The 26,638-nt window shown below is 41.4% G+C and overlaps 1 protein-coding gene across 1 annotated transcript in view; it reads left to right on the top strand.

Moving 5' to 3' along the window:
- The first annotated feature begins 263 nt into the window (after positions 1–263).
- The window catches only part of MRPL3 (mitochondrial ribosomal protein L3), an 88,715-nt gene continuing 62,340 nt past the window's right edge, over positions 264–26,638 (top strand). The window contains exons 1-4 of the mRNA XM_030206464.1: positions 264–473; positions 761–942; positions 5,515–5,606; positions 19,243–19,341. Of these exons, the coding sequence (XP_030062324.1) occupies positions 382–473; positions 761–942; positions 5,515–5,606; positions 19,243–19,341 (465 nt within the window). The 5' untranslated portion in view covers positions 264–381. The remainder of the gene's footprint in view (positions 474–760; positions 943–5,514; positions 5,607–19,242; positions 19,342–26,638) is intronic.

The following is a 26,638-nucleotide window of genomic DNA, read 5'->3' as shown; positions in this document are numbered from 1 at the left end:
CAAGGAGTTTCCTAGTGACAGCGTTCTTTGGTTACCAAGGCTACAGTTACGATTACGGAGGAGGGGGGGGCAGTCCTATAGCTCTACTCCTAGTGATGAACGCATAGACGCCAGCAAAAGCCCCCCAGACCCGTAGGCTCCAATAGAAGGGGAAACCTCAAGAGAGAAGGGTGACGTCACGTGACTAGCCTAGACAAACGCGTGCTAACTGCTAAGAGCTCAGAGTGACCGGAAATTGAACGGGGAAGAGGTTTGTACGGGACCGGAAGTGGAGCGGGAGCTCGGGGAGTTGAATTTGTGAGGGACCGAAAATTGAACTGGTCTGGAGGTGCTTTTTCTCCATTGTAGAGGCACCTCTTAGTTGGGTGTTGGGAGAAGAAAATGATGGTACTGGAGTATGGGAAGTTGTTCTCGACAGTCGCGCTGGGGCTCCGGGTCCTAGGGAGAAAGCCTGCTGTTGGTGCTGCGAGCAGGTGGGTGCGGAAGCTGTAACTAGCGCACGCGGGATGGTCTTAGTGAGTCTCTGCTCCGGCATTGTTGCAAATGGATAAATAAATGAATGAATGCTGTTCTCGGAGCGTTTTGATTTGTGTAGCCTTTTCGCCTTTATTGTTCCTGCTTGTGTGTATTGTTGGCCGACGTTGGTGTGACATTTCTAGTATTAGTGGGTGGGTGACTCAGTACAATGTTGTGGTTTTCACATTGTATTACTTCTGGACAGTGTGAGTTACTGTTATTTTTTTCTTCTGTTTTTATTTAGTAGGGTATCCTGCCTCTGCATAGTCAGAAGTATGCAGAGCCATACTTGGTGGGATGAGCATCTATCTGAAGAAAACAAACAGTTTTTAAAACAGTTGACAGCAGATGAATACAGAGCACAGATAGCAAGTAAATTGTGTCCGCTGAAAGATGAGCCCTGGCCTCGATATCCATGGGAGCCAGGTAAACTGCAAAAGTATTTTTCTTTCCTTTCATCCCTTGAATCCTGAATAATTCAGATGTAAAAGATATGGAGTTGTGTAGGTTACATTACAAGATTCTAGCTAAAATGGGAAAAGGAATTGTCCTTGACAGAACCTGAAAATCTAAGCATTGAACTGTCTTGTTTCTTATGCATGAATGTAATAGGTTTCCTAGAGAATATTACTATTATTCCCCTTGAATTATAAGATTAGCCATAGACCAATGGTTAATATAGCCCAGTATCCTGCTTCCAACAGTGGCCAATCCAGGTCACAAGTACCTGGGAGAAACCCAAATAGTAGCAACATTCCATGCTACTAATCCCAGGGGCAAGCAGTGGCTTCCCTCATGTCTTTCTCAATAGCAGACTGAAATTTTCCTCCAGGAACTTGTCCAAACCTTTTTTTAAACCCAGATATGCAAACCACACATCCTCCGGCAATGAGTTCCAGAGCTTAACTATTCTTTGAGTGAAAAAATATTTTCTTCTATTTATTTTAAAAGTATTTTCATGCAATTTTATTGATTGTGCTCTGGTCTTTGTACTTTTTGAAAGCATGAAAATGTTACCTGTTCTACACCACTCAGGATTTTGTAGACCCCAATCATATCCCCCCTCTCCTTGAGACGACTGAGTCAGTGGCCTTGGCTTGCATTCTTAATGGGCAGCTGGTCTTTGAAATCCTTAAGGCTCATTCCAATAGAGGGATGTCAATATCCTGGGCAGAGGTGCACATGGTTTCAGCATTGGAGATCTCTAGGGTTGATACTTGGGCTTCTTTTCATTCTTTCACAAAGTGTTACTGGTTGGATATTTAGGCCAGAGAGGATGTTGCCTTTGAAAGAGTTCTCAGGGGTTCGGCTTTGAAGTTTAATTTTTTTTCTTTTTCTTCATGCTGGCCCAACCAGCAGCAGTGAGGAGGGGTGGATTGATGTTCCCATAGTAGTAGAGGGAAGGATGGAGAAATGTATACCTACATATCCTCAACCTGGCTTCTGGATCCCAGTTCTGCAACTGCATTTCTAGTTCCCACCTTCGATGGATGGAAAAACAAAAAAAATAAGAACCTTTTTGTTCATAATGCTTAAAAATAAATAATAAAAGCTGCTCCCAAAGGGTTCCTTTTACTAAAGCGCACTAAATGATAGACACCCATAGGAATATGATGGGTGTCTTATGTAGTGAAGGACAAATCTGAGAAACAACTGGCACAAAAAAAGCAAACATGCCTAAAAAAAAAAAAAAAGCTAACAGAGAAGTGGTAAAAAAAAAAAACTCAGAACACATTATCCCTAAAATATTCCCAAAAATAAAAAAATTTGGAGGGAACAATAAAATTATCTGTTTGTTTTAGACCATTTGCCATACCATTCTTCTAAAACAAATATCAAAGCAGTGCACATAATAGTAATAGATAACTGAAACATTAAACACCAGATAGCAACACAGTGACATAAAAAGATAAGCCACAAAATGGAGGGAGGTGTAGTAGAGTGATAGTATCAAATCAGAGAACTAATTGAATAGTAGGACACAACAGGAGTGTGTTCTCATAAAACAAAACTGTTAATACCCATTACAAACTTTATAACATAAACTTTAGAATGTAAACATAGCCATACTTGGTCAGACCAATGGTCCATCTAGCCCGGTATCCTTTTTCCAATATTGTCCAATCCAGATCACAACATAAGAACATAAGAGTAGCCATACTGGGTCAGACCAGTGGTCCATCTATCCCAGTATCCTGTTTTCCAAATAGTGGCCAAGCCAGGTCATAAGTACCTGGCAGAAACCCAAATTTCAACAAGAATCCATGCTATCAATCCCAAGGCAAGCATAAGCTTACCCATGTTCATCTCACAGCAGATTATGGACTTTTCCTCCTGGAACTTGTCCAAACCTATTTTTAAACCCAGATACACTAACAGCTGATACCACATCCTCTGGCAAGAGTTCCAGAGCTTAACTATTTGTTGAGTAAAAAAATATTTCCTCTCATATGTTTTAAAAGTATTTTCACGTAACTTTATTGAGCGTCCCCTAGTCTTTGTACTTTCTGAAAGAGTAAAAAATCGATTTACTTCTACTCATTCTAAACCACTCAGGATTTTGTATATCTCAATCATATCTCCCCCCAGCCGTCTCTTTTCCAAGCTGAAGAGCCCTAACCTCTCAATTGAGTACTCAAGGTGAGATCACACCGTGGAGCGATACAGAGGCATTATAGTATTCATGATCTTATTTACCATCTCTTTCCTAATAATTCCTAGCATCCTGTTTGCTTTTTTTGGCTGCTGCTGCACACTGGGCATAACATTTCAGCATATTGTCTACGAAGAAACCTAGATCTTTTTCTTGGGTGCTGATCCCCAAGGTGGACCCTAGCATCGTGTACTTATGATTTGGATTATTCTTCCCAATGTGCATCGCTTTGCATTTGTTCACATTAAATTTCATCTGCCAATTGGATGCCCAGTCTTCCAATTTCCTAAGGTCTTCCTGCAATTTACCTGACTGTTCTTCCCCCTTTCTCTCTCTAAGTTCCCCCCAATTGTACCTACCATACATGTACCTCATTCTACCACAATATCACTTTGTATTCATTCATACCATGTATTTGTTCAGACCGGAATCGGTTAACGCCGTTAACGGTTATATGTAAGCCACATTGAGCCTCAAAAAGGTGGGAAAATGTGGGATACAAATGTAACAAATAATAATAATAATAATTTTTCACAGTCTGCATGTGTTGTAACAACCTTGAATAGTTTTGTGTCATCTGCAAATTTAATCGCCTCACTTGTCATTCCAATTTCCATATCATTTATAAATATATTAAATAGCACCGTTCCCAGTACTGATCCCTGAGGCACTCCACTATTCGCCCTCCTCCATTGATAAAAATAGCTGTTTAACTCTACCCTCTGTTTTCTGTCAAATAACCAATTCCTAATTCACTACATAACGTTGCCTCTTGTCCTATGACTAATTTTCTCAGGAGTCTCTCATGAGGAACTTTGTCTAAAGCTTTCTGAAATTCTAGATACACTACATCAACTAGCTCACCTTTATCCACATTTATGCACTCATAAACATAGTAACATAGTAGATGACGGCAGAAAAAGACCTGCACGGTCCATCCAGTCTGCCCAACAAGACAACTCATATGTGCTACTTTGTGAAGCAGATTGGTGAGGCAAGATGTCCTTTGGCTGAATCCATGCTGACTCTGTTCCATTAAACCATGTTTCCATTATTTTACCTGGCACTTATGTCAGGCTTACCTGTCTGTAATTTCCTGGATCACCCCTGGAATCCTTTTTAAAAATCAGCATTACATTGGCTACCCTCTGACAGGTTACAGATCACTAACAGCAGATCAACAGTTTCATGTTTGAGTCAAGGTGATTTACTACTCTTTAGTTTGTCGATTTGGCTCAGTACATCTTCCAGGTTCAGCAAGATTTCTTTCAGTTCCTCTGCCTACCCCCCCCCCCCCCCCCCCCCCCCCCACCCTTGACAACCATTTCTGGAACAGGTAGATCTCTTACATATTCTTTCATAAAGACTGAAGCAAAGAATTCATTCACTGTGGCCTTGTCCTCCCTGAGTTTCCCTTTTGCTCCTTCGTGATCTAATGGTCCCAGGCATTCCTTTGCAGGCTCTCTGCTTCTTATGTACCTGAACAAGTTGTTGCTGTGAGTTTTTGCCTCTGCTGCAAGTTTCTTTTAGCCTTCTTTATCAATGCTTTGCATCTTACTCGCCAGTGCTTATTTTCTTCATTTGGGTCTTTTTTTTCCATTCTTTGAAGTATGTTCTTTTGGCTCTAATAACCTATTTCACTTTACCTTTTAACCATGCTGGCTTTCATTGTCTCTTTTTTCCACCTTTATAAATACGTGGAATGCATCTGGTCTGGGTTTCCAAGATGGTATTTTTAAGCAACATCCATGCTAAAGTCCTAACCTTTGCAGCTGATCCTTTTAGCTTCTTTTTAATAATTTTCCTCATTTTATCATAATTGCCCTTAAAACAAATTTGAGACTCAAGCATCTCAATTTATAAGATTAAAAGCTAAACGCAATTTGCCCCACCCCATATGCCACTAGTTTTAAAAGAAAAAAAACAGTGGAAAAACTCTTTTTTAACCATGAGGAAGAGAAAAAGGCAGTCCTACCACCACCGCTACACCTAAGAGGAAAAGGAATTCATTTTATAAACAAAGTTTCAGGAGTAACTGTAGCAGTTAAAAAAGCTGTTCAGAGTTAACCACCTCCTCTTGAGTGTAGACAGATATGACCAAGAAGACTTGTTCCTGACCTTTCTGTTCAAGATGAAGGAAGCACTGCTCTCAAAATTTAGTCACAAAAGTATTAAGGTAGTCCGATAAAATGGTATCACTTATGGCATGTTTAACTTTTATTCTAAGTATCTAAGTAAACTAACATAATTTCCATCTTACTTTTTTATTGTAAGGAATAAGGAGTTTGTGAAGGTTGCAGCTATGTTTTTAATATCCTGTTCTTTTTTCTTGGTTTTACTTGCAGGCTCTCGTAGAGTTGGCCTTATTGCAGTAAAATTGGGGATGATGCCATTATGGACCAAGACTGGTGATAAACATCCTGTCACTTTACTTAAAGTAAGAGAGACATTCCATGTAAACACTATGGGCCTATATGTGGCAGGGCAGTTGCAAATAGATAACCAAATGATTATTCATTCATCTTTGTGTCCCATATTCAGCCAGTTATGTGAATATTTATTTTGGCCCTGCTGTATATCACAGGTGAAAATGTCCGGGTAAATTTAACAGGCTGTCTTAGTCCTAGAATATCTCAAGCCAAGGTATCCATATAAAGTTATCCAAATAGTATTGACTATTGGAATGCTCTGGGACTACCCTTCATTTTTAAGTTGATAACGTTTGATGGGGCTTAGAGTTGTTACATGTTTGTGGCCCCAAATTACAAAAAAAAAAAGTGCAAGCTCCCATGGCAAGGGAGATAAGAGGTGGATAACTAGTCAAGCTTTGGAGAAGCCTAATGGTTAGTTCAGTGACCTGTGAACCAGGAGAACTGGGTTTGATTCCTTCTGCATCTCTTTGTGACCCCGGGCAAGTCGCAACCCTCCATTGCCCCAGATACACAAAACTTAGCCCACTAGGACAGAGAAAGTACCTGTATATACAGTGATGTAAAAAATTATTTAGCCCCTCCTGATTTCCCCTATTATTGCATACTAGTAAAAAAGGCCCGTTTCTGTTAGAAATGAAACGGGCGCTAGCAAGGTTTTCCTTGGAGTGTATGTTTCAGAAAGAGCGTGTGTGAGAGATGGAGCGTGTGTGTCAGAGAGAGAATGTGAGAGAGAGAGACAGAGTGTATGTGTTTGTTTGAGAGAGAGAGAGAGAGTGTGAGAGACAGTGTTTGTGTTTCTGTGTGACACTATGTGAGAGGGACAAAGACAGTGAGTGTGTGAGTGAGAGTGTATGTGGCAGACAGAGAATGAGTGACTGCGTGTGTGGTGTGAGGAACCCCCTCACCCCCTCCCTCTCGCCTGCCCCCTTGCAGCCAGGCATGTGCAGCGACCTTCCTCTCCCCGTGTTCCCCCTGCAGCCACCCATGTCCAGCATCCCCCTGCAGCCACCCATGCCCATCAACCCTCCTCTCCCCCTGCTGCGTCCTTCCTGTCTCCCCTGCAGCCACCCATGTGGTCTCAGGCCCCCCCCTCAGCATCCCTCCTGTCCCCCTGCAGGCACGCATGTGCAGCGTCCCTCCTCTCTCCCCTGTCCCCCCTGCAGCCAGCCATGTCCAGTGACCCTTCTGTCCCCCTGCCCCCCCTGCAGCTACCCATGTCCAGCGACCCTCCTCTCCTGTGCAGCCACCCATGTCTGAGGACGCTCCTCTCCTTTTTCCCTGTTCCTCCCCTGTGGCCAGCCATGTCCATTGACCCACCTGTCCCCCCTGATGACCACCAACCCTTCTGTCCCCCTGCCCACCCTGCAGTGTCCGTCCTGTATCCCCTGTCCCCCTTGCAAGCACCCATATGGTGTGTGGAGCCCCATCCCTATCTCCCTGTTCCCTGCCCCCCCTGCAGCCACCCATGTGCAGCGACCCTCCCCTCCCCTCCCCCTGCTTCCTTCCAGCCACCCATGTCCAGCGAGACCCCCCTTCCCCCCCCCCCAGCCGGCGCAGCACCCAAAGAAAGCCCCTTGTCGTCCCCCCCTTCGCGCATCACCCGACCCCCCCACCATGGCACATCACCAAGCCCCTCCCCCCTCATCAACCCCCTTGCCACCCGCAACCGCTAATACAAACTGTGTCCGGCGGCTGCTGCTGCTGCTATTCAGCAGCAGCAGCCCGTACATAAAGAAAACAAAAAAAAAATTCCTCCTAAAACGCACCTCCGTTGAGAAGCATCTCACATTGGCTGAAGTCTCAGCATGCGCTCCTCCTCTCCCCTCTGATGTCTCGGCGTTTCTCCGGGGTCTTCTGGCAGGGGCACTGACATTGAGGGGAGAGGAGGAGCGGCTGCAGAGACGTCAGCCAATGTGAGATGGTTCTCCACGGAGGTGCGTTTTAGGAGGTTGTTTTTTTGTTTGTTTGTTTTCTTTATGTACAGGCTGCTGAATAGAAGCAGCAGCAGCCGCCGGACAGAGTTTGTATTAGCGGTCGCGGGTGGCGAGACGGTCGATGGGGGGAGGGGCTTGGTGAAGCGGCGGGGGATGGGTTGGGTGATGCGGCGAGGAGGGAAGGGGGGTAGGGGCTTTCTGATGCTCTGTTGCACGGGTTGTTGTGGCGATGCGGCGGGGGGGGCACTTAGAGGTGCACCGTCAAGGCTGTTTGTGTGTGTGTGTTTTTTTGTGTGTGTGTGTGTTTCTGTGTGTGTGTTTGTGCGTGTTTGTGTGTGTGCGTTTGCGTTTCTGTGTTTGCGTTTCTGTGTGTGTGTTTGCGTTTGTGTTTGCGTTTGTGTGTGTTTGTTTGTGTTTCTGTGTTTGTATGTGTGTGTTTGTGTTTCTGTGTGTGTGAGTGTGTTTGTGTGTGTTTATGTGTGTGTGTGTGTGTTTGTGTTTCTGTGTGTGTGAGTGTGTTTGTGTGTGTTTATGTGTGTGTGTGTGTGTGCGTTTGTGTATGTGTTTATGTGTGTGTGTGCGTTTGTGTATGTGTTTGTGTGTGTGTTTGCATGTGTGTGTGTGTGCGTTTGTGTATGTGTTTGTGTGTGTGTTTGCATGTGTGTGTGTGTGTTTGTGTGTGCATTTGTTTGTGTGTTTGTGTGTGTGTTTATGTGTGTTTGCGTTTGTGTGTGTTTGCGTTTGTGTGTGTGTGTGTTTATGTGTGTGTGTTTGCGTTTGTGTGTGTGTTTGTGTGGGGGGGGTTGCGGGTGGCTTTTGTGGTCGTGTGGTTGGGGAGTTTGCCAGCAGTCTGTAGCGATTCCTAGGCAGGGGGAGGAGTACGGAAACACTCCCCCTGCCTGGGTCGTTGTTTGTTGGAGGGGGTTGCCAGTTGGTAGGGGTGCCTTTATGGATCCCTTTACTCTGTGTTCCGCCCTCGAGGGCGGGGCAGAGAGACATGGTGAGTTGGATGGCTTCACCACCATGAACTTACGAACTGTTTAGGGATTTTTCAGATGGCTTCAGCAGGTTGTCTTCAGAATGTTGAGGTAGCGTTTTATGTACAGATGGGGCGTGGCTGAGGGCGGGTCTATGAGTGAGGGTGACTGGTCCTAGCCTATGAAGACTACAGGATTTTTGTGCTTCTCTGCCTTGGAGTGAGCTTCAGAACGTTCAAGGTGGGATTTATTAATATAGATATGACACACTAAAAGTTTCTGATACGTAAGCAAAATGTAAAAAAAAAAAAAAAAATTGGACAAAGGAAGTCTGAGTAAAGCACATAAAACAGTTTTTAAATTATTAATTTATTTTCAGGAATAAAGGGGCCCTTTCACCAAGATGTGCTAAAGCGCTTTGTTAGTTTTGCCATTAGTGCATGCTAAGAATGCTTTATTTTTTTTTTGGGGGGGGGGGGGGGAGGGGACATGGATGTACTAATCAGCTAGCACGCTGACATTACTGCCATGCTAACTGGTTAACATGTCCATTCCATGGGAGCCTTAGTGCCTCCTAAATAAGAGGTGGTAATTACTTCTGTGGTAATTTTTTTTTTTAATGGGTGTACACTAATTCTAACATTAGTGCACGGCTAGAAAAAGACAAACAGTACAGTCTTGATTATCCAACCTTCATTAATCCGACCATCAGGCATATCTGACAGACTCCCTGGTGACATCATCGCATTGCTTTTAAGAAGCAACAGCTTCTCTTCCTATTTTACAGCTTCACACACTGCAAGGAAGCCATCTTTGAGCCTAGACTGTGCTTCTCTGCAAGGGAACCATGCTCTGCAGCTGATACTCTTTCATACACCCCTCATCTGAGTTAAGAAGCACATGGCTTCTCTTCCTGTGATTTGAGCCCATGCTTGTATTCATTAATTTTTGGATCTGGGAACCATTTTTTGATTCGAGACCCCAGAACTAACTAAAGACGTGCTGAAAAACTCTTAAATATAAGAGCAAGTCCGCCTCCTTTTTTTACCCTGTCTTGGATAATGAAGAATACCTAACCAAATGGGTAGATGTGGTGCAGTATTGGACTGTCAACCTCTGTGAGACATGTTTCTGAGATAAACAGAAAGCCCAGATCTGAAGATTCTAGCAGATCCCTGAGTAAGAGAGCCTTGTTCCCCACAGATCTGGCATTGATATAAACGGCGGGGACAGGAGTAAGTTGAGACTTGAGTTCCAAAGGGGAGAATTGTTTGGATAATTGCAAAAGGTAGCGATGTTTTTTAGGCCGTCGAGTGTTAACCATTTGGTTCTGGTCTGTAACCATAGCAGTGTTCTGACGGTATGTAATGGCATTGTCTAGCAAATATTTGACATTACAATTAGGGTGTTTCTTAGTACAGAGTTTTCTAGATGGTTTGTAGATTACAGGGATAGGATTAGGCAAGTTATCTGGTAGGTTGCTGCCCAATCTGCTCAAAAAGGCTAAGCAAATCCATGTGAGCCACTTCATGGTGATAGCTTTTGGAGCTAATATGTCAATTGGGTTTAGTGCTCTTTATCAGTCCTAATTGTGCGCTGTTAAAGGCTTCAGAACGGAATCCTTCTTGAAGGTAGATGCCACCGATAGTGAGGAAAGGTCATGGGTCTCAGGTACTCATAAGGTGGGGAGGTATGGTTGTGCCGATGTGGCAGGCTTCAAAATGATGCTATTACTCGCTATAATTAGATAGGGTTCCTCATTTAAGTTGCCGTTTTTCCATAGTCAGTCATGCAGCAGTCGGGCGAGAGGCCACATTGTAGCGCTGCTGTTATATAGAATTGTTAATTTCCTTTGTTTGCTGTTTGAAATATGGTTATAAGTACAGAGCTGAGCAGGACAGGTATTTGTAAGACAATGGAGAGAATTGACCTTAGGATCTCCTTGGGTTCCTCTAACAGGCTTCCATTGTCGGTTGTGCAGCTTTGAATGGACAGGCCACAGTTTAGTTCTCATGGTTACAAATCCAGATAATTCTTATTAAGGTTGCAGGATTGGAATTACTGCAGGCAGTGGAGAGGAGGAGGTGATGATCCCAGCAGTTCAGGTATTTGTAAGACAAAGTGGTGTCATTGACCTTAAGCGCACCTTGGAATGTAGCCAGGGGAAATGCTAATACAGTGCTATTTTCTTCAAAAAACTTGGGTCTTGATAATTACCCTTGTTGGTACAAAATGTTGAATCAATTTACTGTTTAACTCTTTTTCTAAATTTACTTAAACAGTCTCATTTAAGACAGAAATATTGTTTTTCTTGGTTGGGAATTCACTGCATGTAGACTTGTAGCGTTTCAGAGTATAACTAAAGATGGTTTGTCTTTCACATCACTGTTGAGGAACCTTAGTCCATTCTTTTTTTGCAGGGCTGCTTTAATTGACTCATTCTTAGGTTTTCATTCAGGTCTTTCCACAACATCTCTTAGGTTCAAGTTAGGCGATTGACAAACCAGTCCAAAACTTTAACTTTGTTTCTCCTCAGCCATTCAGATGTAGACTTGCTTTTGTGTTTTGGATCATTGTCATGCTGCATAACCCAGTTAAGCTTTAGCTTCAGCTCATGGGCAGACAACCAGACATTCTTAAATATTTTTTGGTACAGTGCAGAATTCATGTTTCTTTCAATAATGGCAAATTTTCCAGGTCCTGATCAGCAAAGCATCCCCACACCATAACACTACCAACACCACGTTTGACTGTCCGTATGATAGTCTTACTGTTTAATGCTGTGTTTGCTTTACACCAGACATGATGGAACCTGGGCTTTCCAAAGAGTTCCACTTTTGACTAATCTGTCCATTAAACATTATCCTAAAAAGCTTGGGGACATCAGGTGTGTGGCTACGGAGGCCTGCATGAACTGTGAACTAGAGAGATATTTGCAAATAGAAAGTGAACTGTGAACATTATTTCTTGAGAAAACCCTGGAGGGGAGAACGGGACCCTGTTAGACACTGGAAGGGGACGACACCTGTCTGCCTCAGGACTTTAGAGGACAAAAGACAATTTTATTCATGGGGAGTGAGAACTCACAGTAACTGTACAGGGGGAACTAAATAAAGACCTCTCAGCACTAAGCCTAAGGAAGTTGGAGAGTGATTTCTCCCTTTCCTTTGGTAAGGAGAGACAATTCCTTTCTGGAGACTGAGGTTAGATGCAAGAGGCAACCCTCGAGGAGAACGAAGAAGCAGAATTGAGGAGGATCGTGGACTGATTTCTGGTCAAAAAAAGTGGGAGCTAAATCAAGGAGGGTCATGGACTGATTCCTGATTGGAGAAGCAAGACTGGAGAACAGTCAGCAGTGACTTCCAGATGATTTTTCGCTGCGCCTGTTGACAGGCTGGGAAGATTCACCTCTCTTCAGGTCTTCTCCATTTGGTGATAATGGCTCTCACTGTAATTTGGTGGAGTGTCACATATCAGTCTGGAAAGAGTTACAGTCTCTGGGAAAAGAGGATTGGTCACCAGAACAAAAAAATGAGATTTTAATGATTTCTGTTACAGCAAACAGTTTGTAATACAACAGTCTAAACCACATCATTTTATGTGAAAAAAATAAAAAAGCTACAGAAGTTCAAACGTAACTTTTGGAGACTGCTTATGGACCCATGACATGAAAAATCATCTATTCTCAACATTTTGGATCCACTACTGTAGTCACCTTTTGCCAGACACAGTTACATATATTTCAACAATATATATATTTTTTTCATCTCTTCTGGAATTTCGTTTGATCATGGCATAGCGTTCTTGTCAAAACTTTATGCTTACTACTTCACACTCATGGTAAGGTTCAATACATAGTGAGGTTTAGAATCAACAAGGCTGACTGCAGTCAGTCCTGGGTGTGTTGAATCAGCTGAATCTAATTATGTATATAATAATTGGTAACTCTGCTTCCCTGGATGGCTGGGTTCGTAATGGCATGCTGACGTCAGCTCGCCTCCAGCATTCCCTTCCCTCTGTGTCCCGCCCTCGTGGAAAGACGAAATGATGTCAGAGGAGGGCGGGACACTGAGAGGGAAGGCAAGGGAAGGCTGGAGGCGACGCAAGCCCAGCCTGCCGCCGCTGTGACCTGAGGTAAGATGAATGGCTTAAATGCAGGGTGGCAGGAAAGACAGAGTCACTGGCCATGGAGGGGAGGGGAGGATCGCTGGGCATGGGAGGAGAAGGGAGGGCAGGGCAGAGGAGAATCGCTGGACATGGAGGGGAGGCCAGAATCGTGGGACACGGACGGGAGGGCAGGGCAGAGGAGAATCGCTGGACATGGAGGGGATGGAAGGGAAGAGAGGAGAAATCGCTTAGATGAGAGCCTTCTTAGGTCCCAGTTCATTTTTCACAAAACAAGCTTTGTTGCTTGTCAATTATATTTGGTCAGTTGATTAACTTACTAGGAACTCTCACAAATCAGCTCGTTCGTACTTAAATCTTCATTACCCAGTTTTTTGTGGCCTCAAGTACAAGACCACCTATGCATCCACCTTCTCCTATCTTAGCACTCAATTGTGGAATGGGCTGCCTCAATTGGTCAAACTTACTCCTGATCACCTGTCATTCAAGAAGCGCCTCAAGACCTTCCTTTTTGGTAGAGCATACGCTCCAAACCCGCCTGGAGGCATATTTTCAAAGCACTTAGACTTACAAAGTTACATAGGAACCTATGGAACTTTGTAAGTCCAAGTGCTTTGAAAATGAGCCCCCTGGTGTTTCTTCCTTCTGAATTACAACTGTCGTAGCGACATACTGATCACCGCTACTCTTTCCCCTTTTCTCACCTTGCTCTTTCCCTTTCTGTCTTACGATATTGATTGTTTGCAGAATTGTTGTATGTTTTTGTAGACTGTTGTACGCCACCTTGAGCCTGCCCATGGGTGGGAATATTGTGGGATATAAATGCTATAAATAAATAAAACTAATGCGACAGTTACTTTTTCACATGGGTGATACAGGTGTTGGAAACTTTGCCCTAAATAAATTACGGCATAATTTTGAAACTGTGTTATGTGTTTACTCAGGGTTCTCTTTGTCTAGTATTACATTTTGTTTAAAGGTTTAGAAACCAATCAATGGGACATATATACAATGATAGGGGAAGGGAGGGAGATACTTTATCATATCACTATAATAAGTACAGTACAAGTCCAAAAATCTGGACTGCTCGGGGATTAGGTCAGTCTGGACTTTTGGATTTTCTGGATTCTCAGGCAATATTGTGTCTCTCCTCTCCTTCCAGCGTCTCTTCCATCATAGGAGAGGGCCCAGGCGCCTGAGTCCAAAGGAGGGACCCAAGGCCCCCTGTGGCTATGCTTCCCCCTCCCTCCACACATACTCTGGCGCCCCCAGCTTGCGATCACTGTGATTCTTACCTGTTCAGAAGCCTTCTGTGCTGCAGCGCCCCTACTGATGCAACTTCCTGTTTTCAGAAGGACAGGTCAGGGGGGAAAGGCCCATTGCATTCCGGAGGCAGCCTGTAAGTAAAGCTACTGTTCGTACAGCAGCACAGATGACTTCTGAACAGGTGAGAGTGACAGTGAGAGCAAGTAGGTAGGACCGGGAACAGAGGGAGTGATGCAGGACTGTGAATGGTGTTGGTGGGATTGAGAATGTGTAGTCTGGCTTCTTGGGCGGTCCAGATACCACAAGTTTTTTGGGGTCCAGATTCTCTGATAGTGTGGATTTCTGACTTCTGGATTTTTGGACTTCTATTGTAAACTGCTTAGGTTGTATCACCTGAAGGCAATATATAAAATGTATGACATTTACCCATATCTGTTAACAGATCCACCTTAACTAGTAGTCTTACCCACTAAAACCTACAATACCCAACTGTACACCACTACAATAGCCCTTAGGGCTGCAGGTGTCACCTATAGGTGGGCACAGTAGGTTTTTGGTGAGTTTTATAGGACTCACATTTTCCACCAAAAGTATAACAGTGGGATATGGATCTGGGTCCCCTTCTGGTATAGTTCATGGCACCGACCACTAGGCTACTCCAGTGACCTGCTTGCTTCTCTGATAGGACTGGCCATAACATCTGAAGCTGTCATAGAGGCTGGTATGTACTGTTTCTTTCACATCTTTGGGGGGAGGGGGGATGTCAGTGACCACTGGGGGAGTAAGGAGGGTGTCATTCCTTTATTCCTTCAGTAGTCATCTGGTCATTTAAGGCACGTTTTTGTGGCATAGCCGTTATTAAAATAGGTCTAGTTCAAAACATCTTAGTTTTAGTCCTGAACATTTTTGTTTTGTTCCATTGTGGCAGAAAAATGCCCAAGTGCTAGGAATGCCCTAATGCCGCCCCCAACAAGACCCCCCTTGTGATTTGGACGCACTGCAGACGAACTGCTTAGATAAAAGTCTTCAAAATAGGTTTCAAAAATAGCAGTGTGAACGTTTTGGCAAGCAAAATGTCCAAATGCTGCTTTATGCCACTTTTTAAATGTTTTTCTCTTTCAAAAATGAGCCCCATTGTCACCCACTAAGCCAAGAGGTTTTAAATGTGTGTGTGGGGGGGGGGGGGGGGGGGGCTTAGTATTGGTATCTTGCTCTTAACAAGTTTTTTTCAAATTGAAATTAGGGGTTGTACTCAAGTTGAATGTTTATTAGTAGTCTAAAATTCTGTCTGGTTTACTCATTCTTGTTGTTTATTGTTCCCTAAAACTAGATGAAAAAATGTGTTTATTGATCACATTTATTTTTGATCTTTCACTGAGTTACAATAAGCTTTTAATTATGAGTGATTAAGATAAATAATGTGTAGGTTTTATTTTTGGAATCTTTAGAGGAGTTTGGTTTTAGTCAAATGGTTAATTCATCTCTCGTCAGGTAATATTTTAGATTTAATTTTTGAATCTCCTGCAATATGTTTGGGATGGGTCTCTCATCTGATATTTTGGTCTGTTCATTTTTTTTATTCATTTTTCTTTTAAGGTGGAGGCACCTTCAAAGAAATGTGAAAAGAGTGCTTTCACAAAAAATAAAGCTGCATAAACTTTTAGCTGCCACTCATCTACCCACTATTTTGGAGTTTGACTTGAAGGAAGGAGTCATTCAGTGGTTTGATTCTCAGGGCACAGTTACAGATGAGCTCTTTGAAACTACAGAAATCAAATGCCACTCAGTAATAAGAAGCAAGTGGTATCATTCAGGGACGCAAAGAGGGGCATAATCGAAAGGGGCGCCCAAGTTTTCCTGAGGACGTCCTGGCGAAGAGGCGGGGAAACCCATATTATCAAAACGAAAGATGGGTGTCCATGTTTCGTTTCGATAATATGGTCAGGGACGCCCAAATTTCAACTTTTAGGTCGACCTTAGAGATGGTCGTCCCCAGTTTTCAGTGATAATGGAAACCGAGGACGCCCATCTCAGAAACAACCAAATGCAAACCCTTTGGTCGTGGAAGGAGCCAGCATTCGTAGTGCACTGGTCTCCCTGACATGCCAGGACACCAACCAGGCACCCTAGGGGGCACTGCAGTGGACTTCACAAATTGCTCCCAGGTGCATAGCTCCCTTACCTTGGGTGCTGAGCCCCCCAAAACCCACTCCCCACAACTGTACAACATTTCCATAGCCCTAAGGGGTGAAGGGGGGCACCTACATGTGGGTACAGTGGGTTTTGAAGGGCTCACATTTACCACCACAAGTGTAACAGGTGGGGGGGGGGGGAGATGGGCCTGGGTCCGCCTGCCTGAAGTGCACTGCACCCTCTAAAACTGCTCCAGGGACCTGCATACTGCTGTCCAGGAGTTGGGTATGACATTTGAGGCTGGCAAAATATATATATATATATATATATATATATATATATATATATATATATATATATATATATATATATATATATATATATATATTTTTTTTTTTTTTTTAGGGTGGGAGGGGGTTAGTAACTACTGTGGGAGTAAGGGGAGGTAATACCCGATTCCCTCTGATGGTCATCTGGTCAGTTTGGGCACCTTTTTGAGGCTTGGTTGCAAGAAAAAATGGGCCAAGCCGCTCAAGTGCTCGTCAGGGACGCCCTTCTTTTTTCCATTATCGGCCGCGGACGCCCATGTGTTAAGCACGCCCCAGTCCCGCATTCGCTATGCTTCCGACATGCCCCTGGGAGCTTTTGTCGTCCCCGAAATGGACAGCAGTTGGGGACGCCCAAAATTGGCTTTCGGTTATGCCAATTTGGGCGACCCTGGGAGAAGGACACCCATTTCCCGATTTGTGTCGAAAGATGGGCACCTTTCTCTTTTGAAAATAAGCCTGCAAGTGTGCCAATTGGAACAAAAATGGCAAAAACATCTCTCAAGAAATTAAACAGATGCAAATTGAAGAGTAAATTTATTACTCAGGTGTTAAACTGTAAAAAAGCTTACATCAAAAAAAAAATTAAGAGGTTGATAATAATCCACATCATCTTTTTAAAATTAGGAACAATGTAATATCTTCTCCTTGTTCATTAGTTCAAATGTAGATTTGATTCCTTATGAGTTTTCAGAGTTCTTCTACAATAAAGTGGTCAATTTAGTAGTACATAATTCTTCAACTAATAACATGTGTTTTGATGTTAGATTGAACTGGAATTCTAATTTAGAAACATCAAGTGAGGCCTGATCACAGTTTGTTAGTCACAGATAGTTCTAGCTAAATATTTTCAGAGCTTGCGTTCTTCTGCAGTGGTTTTGGATTCTGTTCCCATCTCTGTTTTGTCACCATGCAAAGAATTGTTTTTTTTTGGCATTGATGGCATATTTGATCATTCTTTCTCTAAAAACTGGTGTTGTTCCAGACAAGGTACAAGAGGCTGTTATTCCTATTCTAAAAAAAGGAAAAAGTCAAAAACGGGTATTCAAGTTTTCATCCTATGTCAAACTTACCAGTGCTGACCAAGTGTTAGAAAAAGCAGAGCAGCTGAATGATTTTGAGGAGAAAAGGAAGATTCTAAACAAGAACCAATAAGGTTATGTATGACATAACAGCATTGAATCCCCTTTGTTGTCTGTAGTGGATGATATTTTAGTCATGGGGGATCAGGGTTATGACACTTTGGATTCAAGTGCAACATGTTGACACTGTTTCTCATTCTAAATGAGTCAATTTGCTGTACAAAACGGGAATTCATTTTACAGTTTTACAATGATTTCAGTCTTATTTTCTTAATCAGGCACAGATTGTACGATGGAATGATGGGTTGCCTTCTTCAAGGGAACTGGTTGAGAGGAGTACCGCAGTGTTTACTCCTCTCCCCCATTTTTTTCAAGCTATATCTCTCTCCACTTTCCAAGCTTCTTGAAAGTCGGGCGATGACTGATTTGAATTGCAATTTAGATTTGTTGTGTAAATGGTTGATTGATCATGATTTGGTTCTAAATGCTGAGAAATCTTCAGCAATGTGGCTATCTTGTAAGTCAAATAGACGCCATATTGAAAATGCCCTTCCTTGTGAGTCTGTGTGCTTTGAAAATGAGCACTTTGGGATTCAAGTATGATGGCTCCTTGAAATTTGGCAAACAAATTGGCTCTGTTGTCAAATCATGTTATTTTCATCTTAGATTGATATAACAAACTTTTTTTGAATAGATCTAATTTGATTAAGATAACCTTTGCGTTTGTAGCAAGTAGACTCTATTATTGTAATTCAAGTACTTACCAAAACCAGTCAGGAACAACTTAAACTAGTTCAAAATACTGCAGCACGTTTGAGTAATATGGAAAATATGGAGTAAAATGGAAAAAGATTGGATCCTATTACTCTCATTTTGAGAGATTTGCACTAGCTACCCATTTCAGCCAGGATCACATTTGAATTGCTTCAAGCCTTTCTCGCTGGGGGTACCTAAATATCTTTCAGATAAGCTGATTGAAATATACATGGTTAGAAGGTCACTGGTTCAGCACATACATTTATTTTACATTCCGTTAATTTTCTGTTTTTAGGTGGTTTCTGTGTGTTTTCTAATCATGCAATATGGTTAAATTAAGTACAACTATAAGCATACAAGACAACATAAAAGGACAACATAAAAAACACACAAATGGAGGGGAATGGGTTGCAAAATGTTGCCAGCCTGTGGCCCATGTGAAAGAAGATCAAAGGGATCGGTGGGGGGGGGGGGGGGGGAACCAACTAGCTCCAAACAATGAGAGAATTTAGTGACTAGAAATACAACATTCAAAGAGCCAAAGTCTTGACCCCTGTCTTAAATATTTAAAGGAGACATGCAATCCACTGTAAATTAAAATATGGAAATTGCCGTTAACATATTTTATGTAAGATCAATGCATGTAAATATTTCAGGATCATTCATAGTGATCCTGAAAACTGAACCAGCTTATGGACCTTTTGATATCAGTTGGTCAGCCATCATGTCCTCCCCATATCTGCCAGTCTGTTTTGACGTCTTTTTCTCTTCTGCTATAACTTCGACCCACAATCTGCAGCACAGTCCATCCAAAATGAGATTTCAAATAGAATTTGTTACAGGTCAGGGCCAGCTTTATGATTGCCAAAAAAAAACCCCCACAAGATTTTTGAGAATTGATAAGCACTTTATTCTTTCCATAACGACACACTTCCTAAGGTACATCTAGATTGTAATTACAATTTAAATAGATAAAATAAGGCTTTGTACACTCAAGGACTATTTTAAGTGATTTGACTTTTTTTCTTTTTTTTTTTGTAAGGTACAAAGCTGTCATGTCATCAAGTATAAACCAAAGGAGGATTATAATGGAAAAACAGCCGCTCTTGTTGTGGGAGGAAGAAATGTGTCACCTTTCCATGTAAGTGCCTATTTTTATGCTAGTTATGTATTCTAAACAAATGACATACAAGATAACTCACTGAAAGGCATTTTATGTGAGATATTTGCAGGGTTGAACTGGATAAGAAATGGTCAGGGTTACTGTTTTCAGTTAACTGTTCAGTTCTGCAACTGCATATTTATGGGCAGAATGGATGACTGCTGCAACTTTCTAGAAGTAAATGGTAAAAGAAATGTATCCTGTGGCAAAGTTCCTTAAATCCAAAACTTTAAATACGGTGCACATGGTGTACACTTAGATGATGATGTTCAGCAATTGTTTGATATAAGAGCCACCATTGTTTTTGTATCCCTTTCTGTTAGAAGTCTATGACTGTGGGTATGAGGTATGCCATGACACTAGACCTGGTTAATTTATATCTGTTGTAAAGTTCTGTAATATTCTAAAATATGTTCAACCATGTAGGAGGACAGTTTTTGAAGTTTAATAATATAATAGCGTGTTCATTGTCATTTTCCTCCTGAGGAGGATGCAGTGCAAAATGGTTACAAGTATGGTCATATCTTGAGTCATTAAAAGGCACTGGCGAGATGAGTAATTGCTTGGTGCGTATGTGCATCTTGTTAGGAAGCAGCCTGTCAGTGCCTGCGTCATTGGCCAGTAGCGTGCAACTATTATCACAGTGTGCCCTGCTATAACCAGCCATAACTTGTGACGGGACTGGTCACAGCATTGCCTAGCTACACTATCATATGATGTGAAGGAGAACAACTAGAGTCAGAATTTCAGGGCGGGCACTTTCTACCACCAACTTCTTCCATGTAATCAGAACATTCTTAAAGTGTCTGTAAGGGTTATCAAGATCCTGCTTATATTTCAGATTTATGCTCTCCTGACGGCAAATAATTTTCTATGGGGATTCCTTTTGAATCTTCTGTCCTTCTACAAGAAGTGCCTCCTCTTTATGAAGATATATCTTACCTGATGCTTGTTTAATGCATGTCACTTGAAGTTCCAACAAAAAGTGACATGCCTTCTAAAAGTCATAGATGCTCCAAAGGCCACAGCTTCATATGGAGCAAACTCTAGTGACTGCTCAGCTTGCTTCTTAAAAGTTGGATTTAAAATTTAAGGTCCAACCGACTCTTGGATTAACAAAGTACAGCTTTCATATAATTCTGTGGCAGGTGAAGTGGCTATAAAAGAAGAAAGCCAAAGAAATGCAGAGATTTTTCCAGTACACCACCTGGAAATGATCCCAGATTGTTTGACCATGTGTGAAAGTTAGTTTTCCATAGAGCCGTGTTAATATGTTATGTTATGTTATTTTACAGCATGTCTTATAGCCCGCCTCCACCTATTCAGTTCAGGGCGGATCACAACAAAAAAGAGACCAGACCCAATATGTCTGGGAAATACAGAAACCAAGAATTTCCAAAATAACCATTAAACATCTTCTCCAAAAACACATAATCTTATATCTAAAGAGACTGCAATCCTTTCTGCAAGAAGAAAAACATTTTCAAATTTTTTCTAAACAGATAAAATTGACAATATCGCAAAGAGAAAGGTAGGGAATGTCAAATATCTATTTGGTATTGAAGTGATAAAGAGAAGTGTTTAACTGATTTTAATTTTGTAACTGTCGGAAATTGCAAAAGGAATTGATTTCGAGAACTAGCTCTGTGTAGCAATACCACTAAATCTTATTATATATATAGGAGCATCAGCATATATAATTTTAAACACCGTTACACTCATCTTAAACTGAATACGGGCTATAATCAGTGGCCAATATAGTTTTAAATAATAATTTCTCACTGAATCATATCTAGACAGACCAGATATCGATGTAACTGCCATATTTCGAATTACTTGTAGGTGGTCTAGTAAAGTTTTAGAACATCCAATCAAATAATAATCAAATCTAGATATAATACAAGTGATTGGACAAACAGAGAGATGTGTACAGAAAAATATTGTTTGATAGCTCTTAGTTTTTTAAGAGTAAAATAGATTTTCTTCAACATAGAAGACACATAATGTTGCACTGTTAATTGGTTATCCAATTCCATACCAAATTTTTTTGACTGCAGATCTAAGGAAAACATGTTCCCATCTATTGAAAAATGTGATCAATGTCTCGTATCATACTTGGATCCTATCCAAAAAAAAAAAAATGTTTTTTTCCGTATTTAATTTCAAGCGATGGCTAGCAATCCATGTAGCTATTAATCTCATACATTATTATTATTACATTTGTACCTCACATTATCCCACCTTTTTGCAGGCTCAATGTGGCTTACAGAGTAAGGTTATGATAAAGTCAGTACATGATTTAAATTCAGTTGATCATAAGTTGAGGTAAAAGAGGGTTTAGATGGGCAGATGTTGGGTGGGTTGTGTGAGAAGTGTTTTAGGTGTGCTTGGGTGGTTTGGGGGATGATTTGTATCGTTGAATACGTGATAAAGTTTCAATCCAAGACACACAATATGGTAAGAATATGGTTATATCATCAGCATTAATGAAGTGAATAAATTTAGATGGCTTATCAGTTGTACAGGATACAGTACCTGCATACTGTTCACCAGTTATTTTCCTACTGACAGTTTTTTCCTATTTTTTTTATTTTTTATAGTTTTTTGTTTTTTGGCATTATTTCCTTTCATGTAATAGTCACATGGATTATGAATATTTTGATAAAAATAAAATGAAATAAAAAAATCATACATACTGAGAGGTGACACACTATTTGGCTAGAAGGTTAAAGAGACTCTGGATATTTTTAAGGATCATTGTACCACTTAACAGCATCTCTTTATTGTAACATCAGAATTTGCACACAAACAAGCACAACCCAGTATAGAAGAGGCTTCTCATTTAGGGGGAAAAAGTGTTCTATCCTCGTTCCAGAAAACTGCTACAGGATCAGTGGCAGCCTTACACGAGGCCTTGCCAAAGATAGAGAAGGCAACCAAAACATCTTGCTGTGTTGAACTCAAGCAGCCTTCAAGTTTCAAGTCTATTTGGGTCTTGATATACTGCTCAAGAGCAAACGTTTAGAGCAGTTTACAATTGATAAATACTAATATTACAATGTAGAAAGGAATTACAAACATTTGACAGGAAAGAAATAGCCAAGTATAGGTGGCATTGAGTTATAAGATTATTAGGAAACAAAAAATAAATATTAATTTGTTTGCTATATTAGAACTCAGGTTCACAAGCTTATTTCAAATGTTTGAAGCAGAGGATGAAGCAAACGTTCAAGGAAATGATGCCAGAAGACATTGTGGTTGCCTTCAGGAGTAAGATGAAAAGAGGGCCAAGGATACAAAGTACAAGTCAAAAGGCTGAACTGCTCAGGGACTGGGTTGGTCCAGATTTTAAAATTCAGATTTAAGAAAGAATAAGAGATGAATAGGAAAATTGTGTTGATTTATTCATTAACAAATGCAGAATGCTTCATTTATTAAAATAGTTATATTTACAGGAAAAACACACAAAAAAACTTAAATATTATGTTTCATTGAATTGGACACATAGTAACATAGTAAATGACAGCAGAAAAAGACCTGCATGGTCCATCCAGTCTGCCCAACAAGATAAACTCATATTTGCTACTTTTTGTGTATACTTTACCTTGATTTGTACCTGTCCTTTTCAGGGCACAGACCGTGTAAGTCTGCCCAGCACTGTCCCCGCTTCCCACCACCGGCTCTGGCACCCAATCTCGGCTAAGCTCCTTAGGATCCATTCCTTCTGAACAGGATTCCTTTATGTTTATCCCACGCGTGTTTGAATTCTGTTACCGTTTTCATTTCCACCACCTCCTGCGGGAGGGCATTCCAAGCATCCACTACTCTCTCCGTGAAAAAATACTTCCTGACATTTTTCTTGAGTCTGCTGATGGAAAATTACAGGAAAGACCACATTCACTTATTTTCTTTTTTTCTTCTTTTATATTTAAAAATAAGGAGGAAAAGACCTCATAAAGACCACTATCAATGATACTGAGGCTCAAGTTAGAATATAGCCACTTAGCATTGTGCTCAGTCAAAATTTAATCATAGGACAAAAACCTCCAAATAGTTTGATATTGTCAAAAAAACATTCAAATCTTTAATTCCCATCAAACTGAACTGTCAAACTAGCGAACATGTAATCCATCCAAAAATAGAAGAAAAAAAACTTAGGATGCTGATTTGTGTCTTGTAAAGAGTTGACAGTCTTCAAACTGTAATATCAATCATGTACATCATAACTAGTAATACAGCATTGTAAATCCTTCGTGGAGGTTGGCTGAGATCTCTTTTTTTTGTTGTTGTTGTTATAGTGACTTAATCATTGAATTGGACCACATTAGGAGAGGGGGACTAAGAACAAAAACCAAAGGAAGATGTACTGTAAAAGAAAAAAAGGAAACAAAGGAAATTGTGTCTGTTCCCCATTCAGTGTCTCTTTCTCTCCCCCCCCCCCCCCCCCCAATTCACATCTCTCTCTCTTCCCCATTCACCGTCTATCTCTCTCTCTTCTCCATTCAGCGTCTCTCTCGCCCCATTCAGTGTCTCCTCTCTCTCTCCCCCATCCACTGTCTCTTCCCCATTCAGCATCTCTCTCTCTCTCTCCCATTCAGTGTCCTCAGCCTGCGGTGCGGCCTCCGACACCGATGCCACATGTGGTACTGGTTTCGACTGCCATTTATGGATTTATGCGCATTGTGGTCCCTAAAGTGTAACATTTTAAGAGGCCCTCCTTGATTAAGTAGATAGTGAATTTTAGGTTTAATAATTTTCCATACTTTTGAATGTTTATACATAAAATGCAACATTACATACAAACATTTTTATTATTATTAAACTAATAATAATAATAAGGCCCCTTGTAATATAGGGCCCTAAGATGAAGCCTGGCTAGCTTAATATGTAAATCCAGCCCTGGCTCTCAGCTCTGGGAGAGTTGTTCTGTCCTTGGTACCAGGCACTGATGTGACCCATTTTGTGTGCCCGATTTTTATACTATTGTCTACAAAGAACACTTGCTACAGTAAGCAGTTTTGTACCGTGGAATGAAAATTTGGCTTTTAGTATCAATATTGCATATTAAACCTTTTTCTCTTCTTGGGTATTTGTTTTCCAGTGTGAGTATATAGTTCAGTCATTTTTTCTTTAATTAAAAAAGAGAGGTAATTAATAGTAAACATTTAAGTTTTAAATAATAAAGAAAAAAAACATTATTTTGTACCTTTAAAATGCAGTCATTAGAGGACAATATTGTTGGAAGATCACTTTTTCACCTGGATGGTTACTTTTTTTTCCCATTATATCTTTACAAATCTCTTATCTGTTTCGTATGCATACTCCTTATAATGTGATTCATTTCAGAATTCAAAGGGAAAATGGCCTTACAGATTGTCCAGAACAGTTCATCCTTAAGTGCAGAGAAACGTTCAGGTTGAAGGTAATTGTAGAGAATTTTAAGAAAGTGACCTCCTAATAGATGGGATTATTCAAGTGTGACACTGCTGTCAGTCCTTTAAATTGCTTTTTGGGTGTATTCGTTTGGGGAAAGAAAAAAAAGATGCCGGTTATACTGCCTTTGTTTTCAGCTGAACACGTATGCTTCAATCTGGTTGAGTCTCTTTCACTGCTTCATTGATTCACTTCTCTTTGTTTTAAATTGGTACCATACCATGCTGCCCTAGCCAAAATGTTCTGTATGGTTCAGCCTATGATATAATTGTAAATGTTTGCAGTGGATTGTGTACGTTATACGTATTTCAGTTCTGGAAGGACTGTGAGGATGGAAGTGGTTCAGGAAAGAACTGTATTTAGAGCAAGACAGTGATAGGAGCCTGAACCAGTGTGAGTACTTTTGTTTCGCCTTAAGGTGTTTCAGAGCTCTTTCAGGACTTGATTTACCAAAACAGATTTTGGAGTGTAAGAGGGCATTGGGTAGTAGATGGGAAGGTACAGGTAGTCATTCCTGGGAGCTTTTCAGGGTGGTTTGCATCTTTCCCAGAAGCTTAGGGCAAAATTAAGGAGGAAGATATGTCTCAGTTGGTGAGTTGGGAGTTTGTGGAATTTTTTCAGCAAACAATGTGATGGCATAGCAAAATGTTTTCAAGATAAGAAGGAACATGGAGGGGTAGGGTAGTTGGGAGCAGGATTGAATAATTGTTCAAGGTATTTAAACGTGTTAATGCAGTATGGATCAAATAGCTGCGATCAATTACTTGTGTGTAGGACCTGATGCCACCTGGTTTAATGAAGAAAGGAAATCCCTGGGTTCAGAAGTAGGTAGGCAGCCATTGTGAATGGATCGCTGGGTGTGAGTGTGATTCCACTTACTTTAAAAGGGACTGCACTATAATAATTTTCAAAGGGTGATGCCAAGGATGTTTCTGAAGTTCATAATTTTTTGCTATATTATTGGCAAGCAGGATATTATTCTCAATGATGGGTGATGTGATATGGGCAGAGTCCACATTCGGCAAGCTGTCCCCAGTGTTCTTTCCACAAGTATTTGGAAGTGTTCTACTATGTATGTGCACATCTTCTCACCCGCCATCACCACACAAGACCAGCTTGGTCCTGTTTTTGTTGCAGAGCAGTATGAATGTGTTTCACATTTCATCTCCACAGCTTGCATCTTAGCGTGTTCCTTATTGCAGTTTGCGGTGCTTATTTGTTGCATGTGTGTGTGTGTCTCATGTGGGCCAGTGTTCCCTCCCCCTTTTTCTTTTGTTTAGTCAGGTTTTTCGGCACTTCCACATTTTTTTTTGTTTTCCACAGCCCACTAGGCCCCCTTAGGCACCCTGTCCTTTTCCACCATCAAGCTGTTTGATTTTGTTTCAGCTATTTTTCCTACCATGTCCCAGAAAACTCTCAGTGGTTTTAAGAAGTGCACCCGGTGCAGCACAACTGTGTCCCTAACAGACACCCATAATTGGTGCCTGCAGTTACTTGGGGCCCATTCATAATCCCTCTTGTAAACTCTGTTCACATATGTTAAGAAGAGGTATTAGGAGTGTAGAAAAGCAGCCTGAACACATTTTTGGCACCAAGCAGCTTTAGAGGCATCAGTCTGTATGGCTTCAGGCGTTGCATCGGACACAGGACCCATGGACATCAAGAGGGCCTCCATTTCCTCTACATTGAGCGTCAGTAGTAGCCGCCGGGATCGCATCCTCAAATTCTCTTCCCAAGGATGAGGAAGGATTTGTCATCGTCCTCATTGACACCAAGGGGCTTGTAGTGCTAACACAATCACCTCACCTCAGGTAGAGGGCAGGTAATGAGAGAACGTACACTA

The sequence above is a fragment of the Microcaecilia unicolor genome, chromosome 1 (assembly GCF_901765095.1).
Source record: "Microcaecilia unicolor chromosome 1, aMicUni1.1, whole genome shotgun sequence".
Taxonomy (NCBI): domain Eukaryota; kingdom Metazoa; phylum Chordata; class Amphibia; order Gymnophiona; family Siphonopidae; genus Microcaecilia; species Microcaecilia unicolor.
The sequence above is the reverse complement of the archived record's forward strand: the minus strand, read 5'-3'. Positions and strand labels throughout refer to the sequence as shown.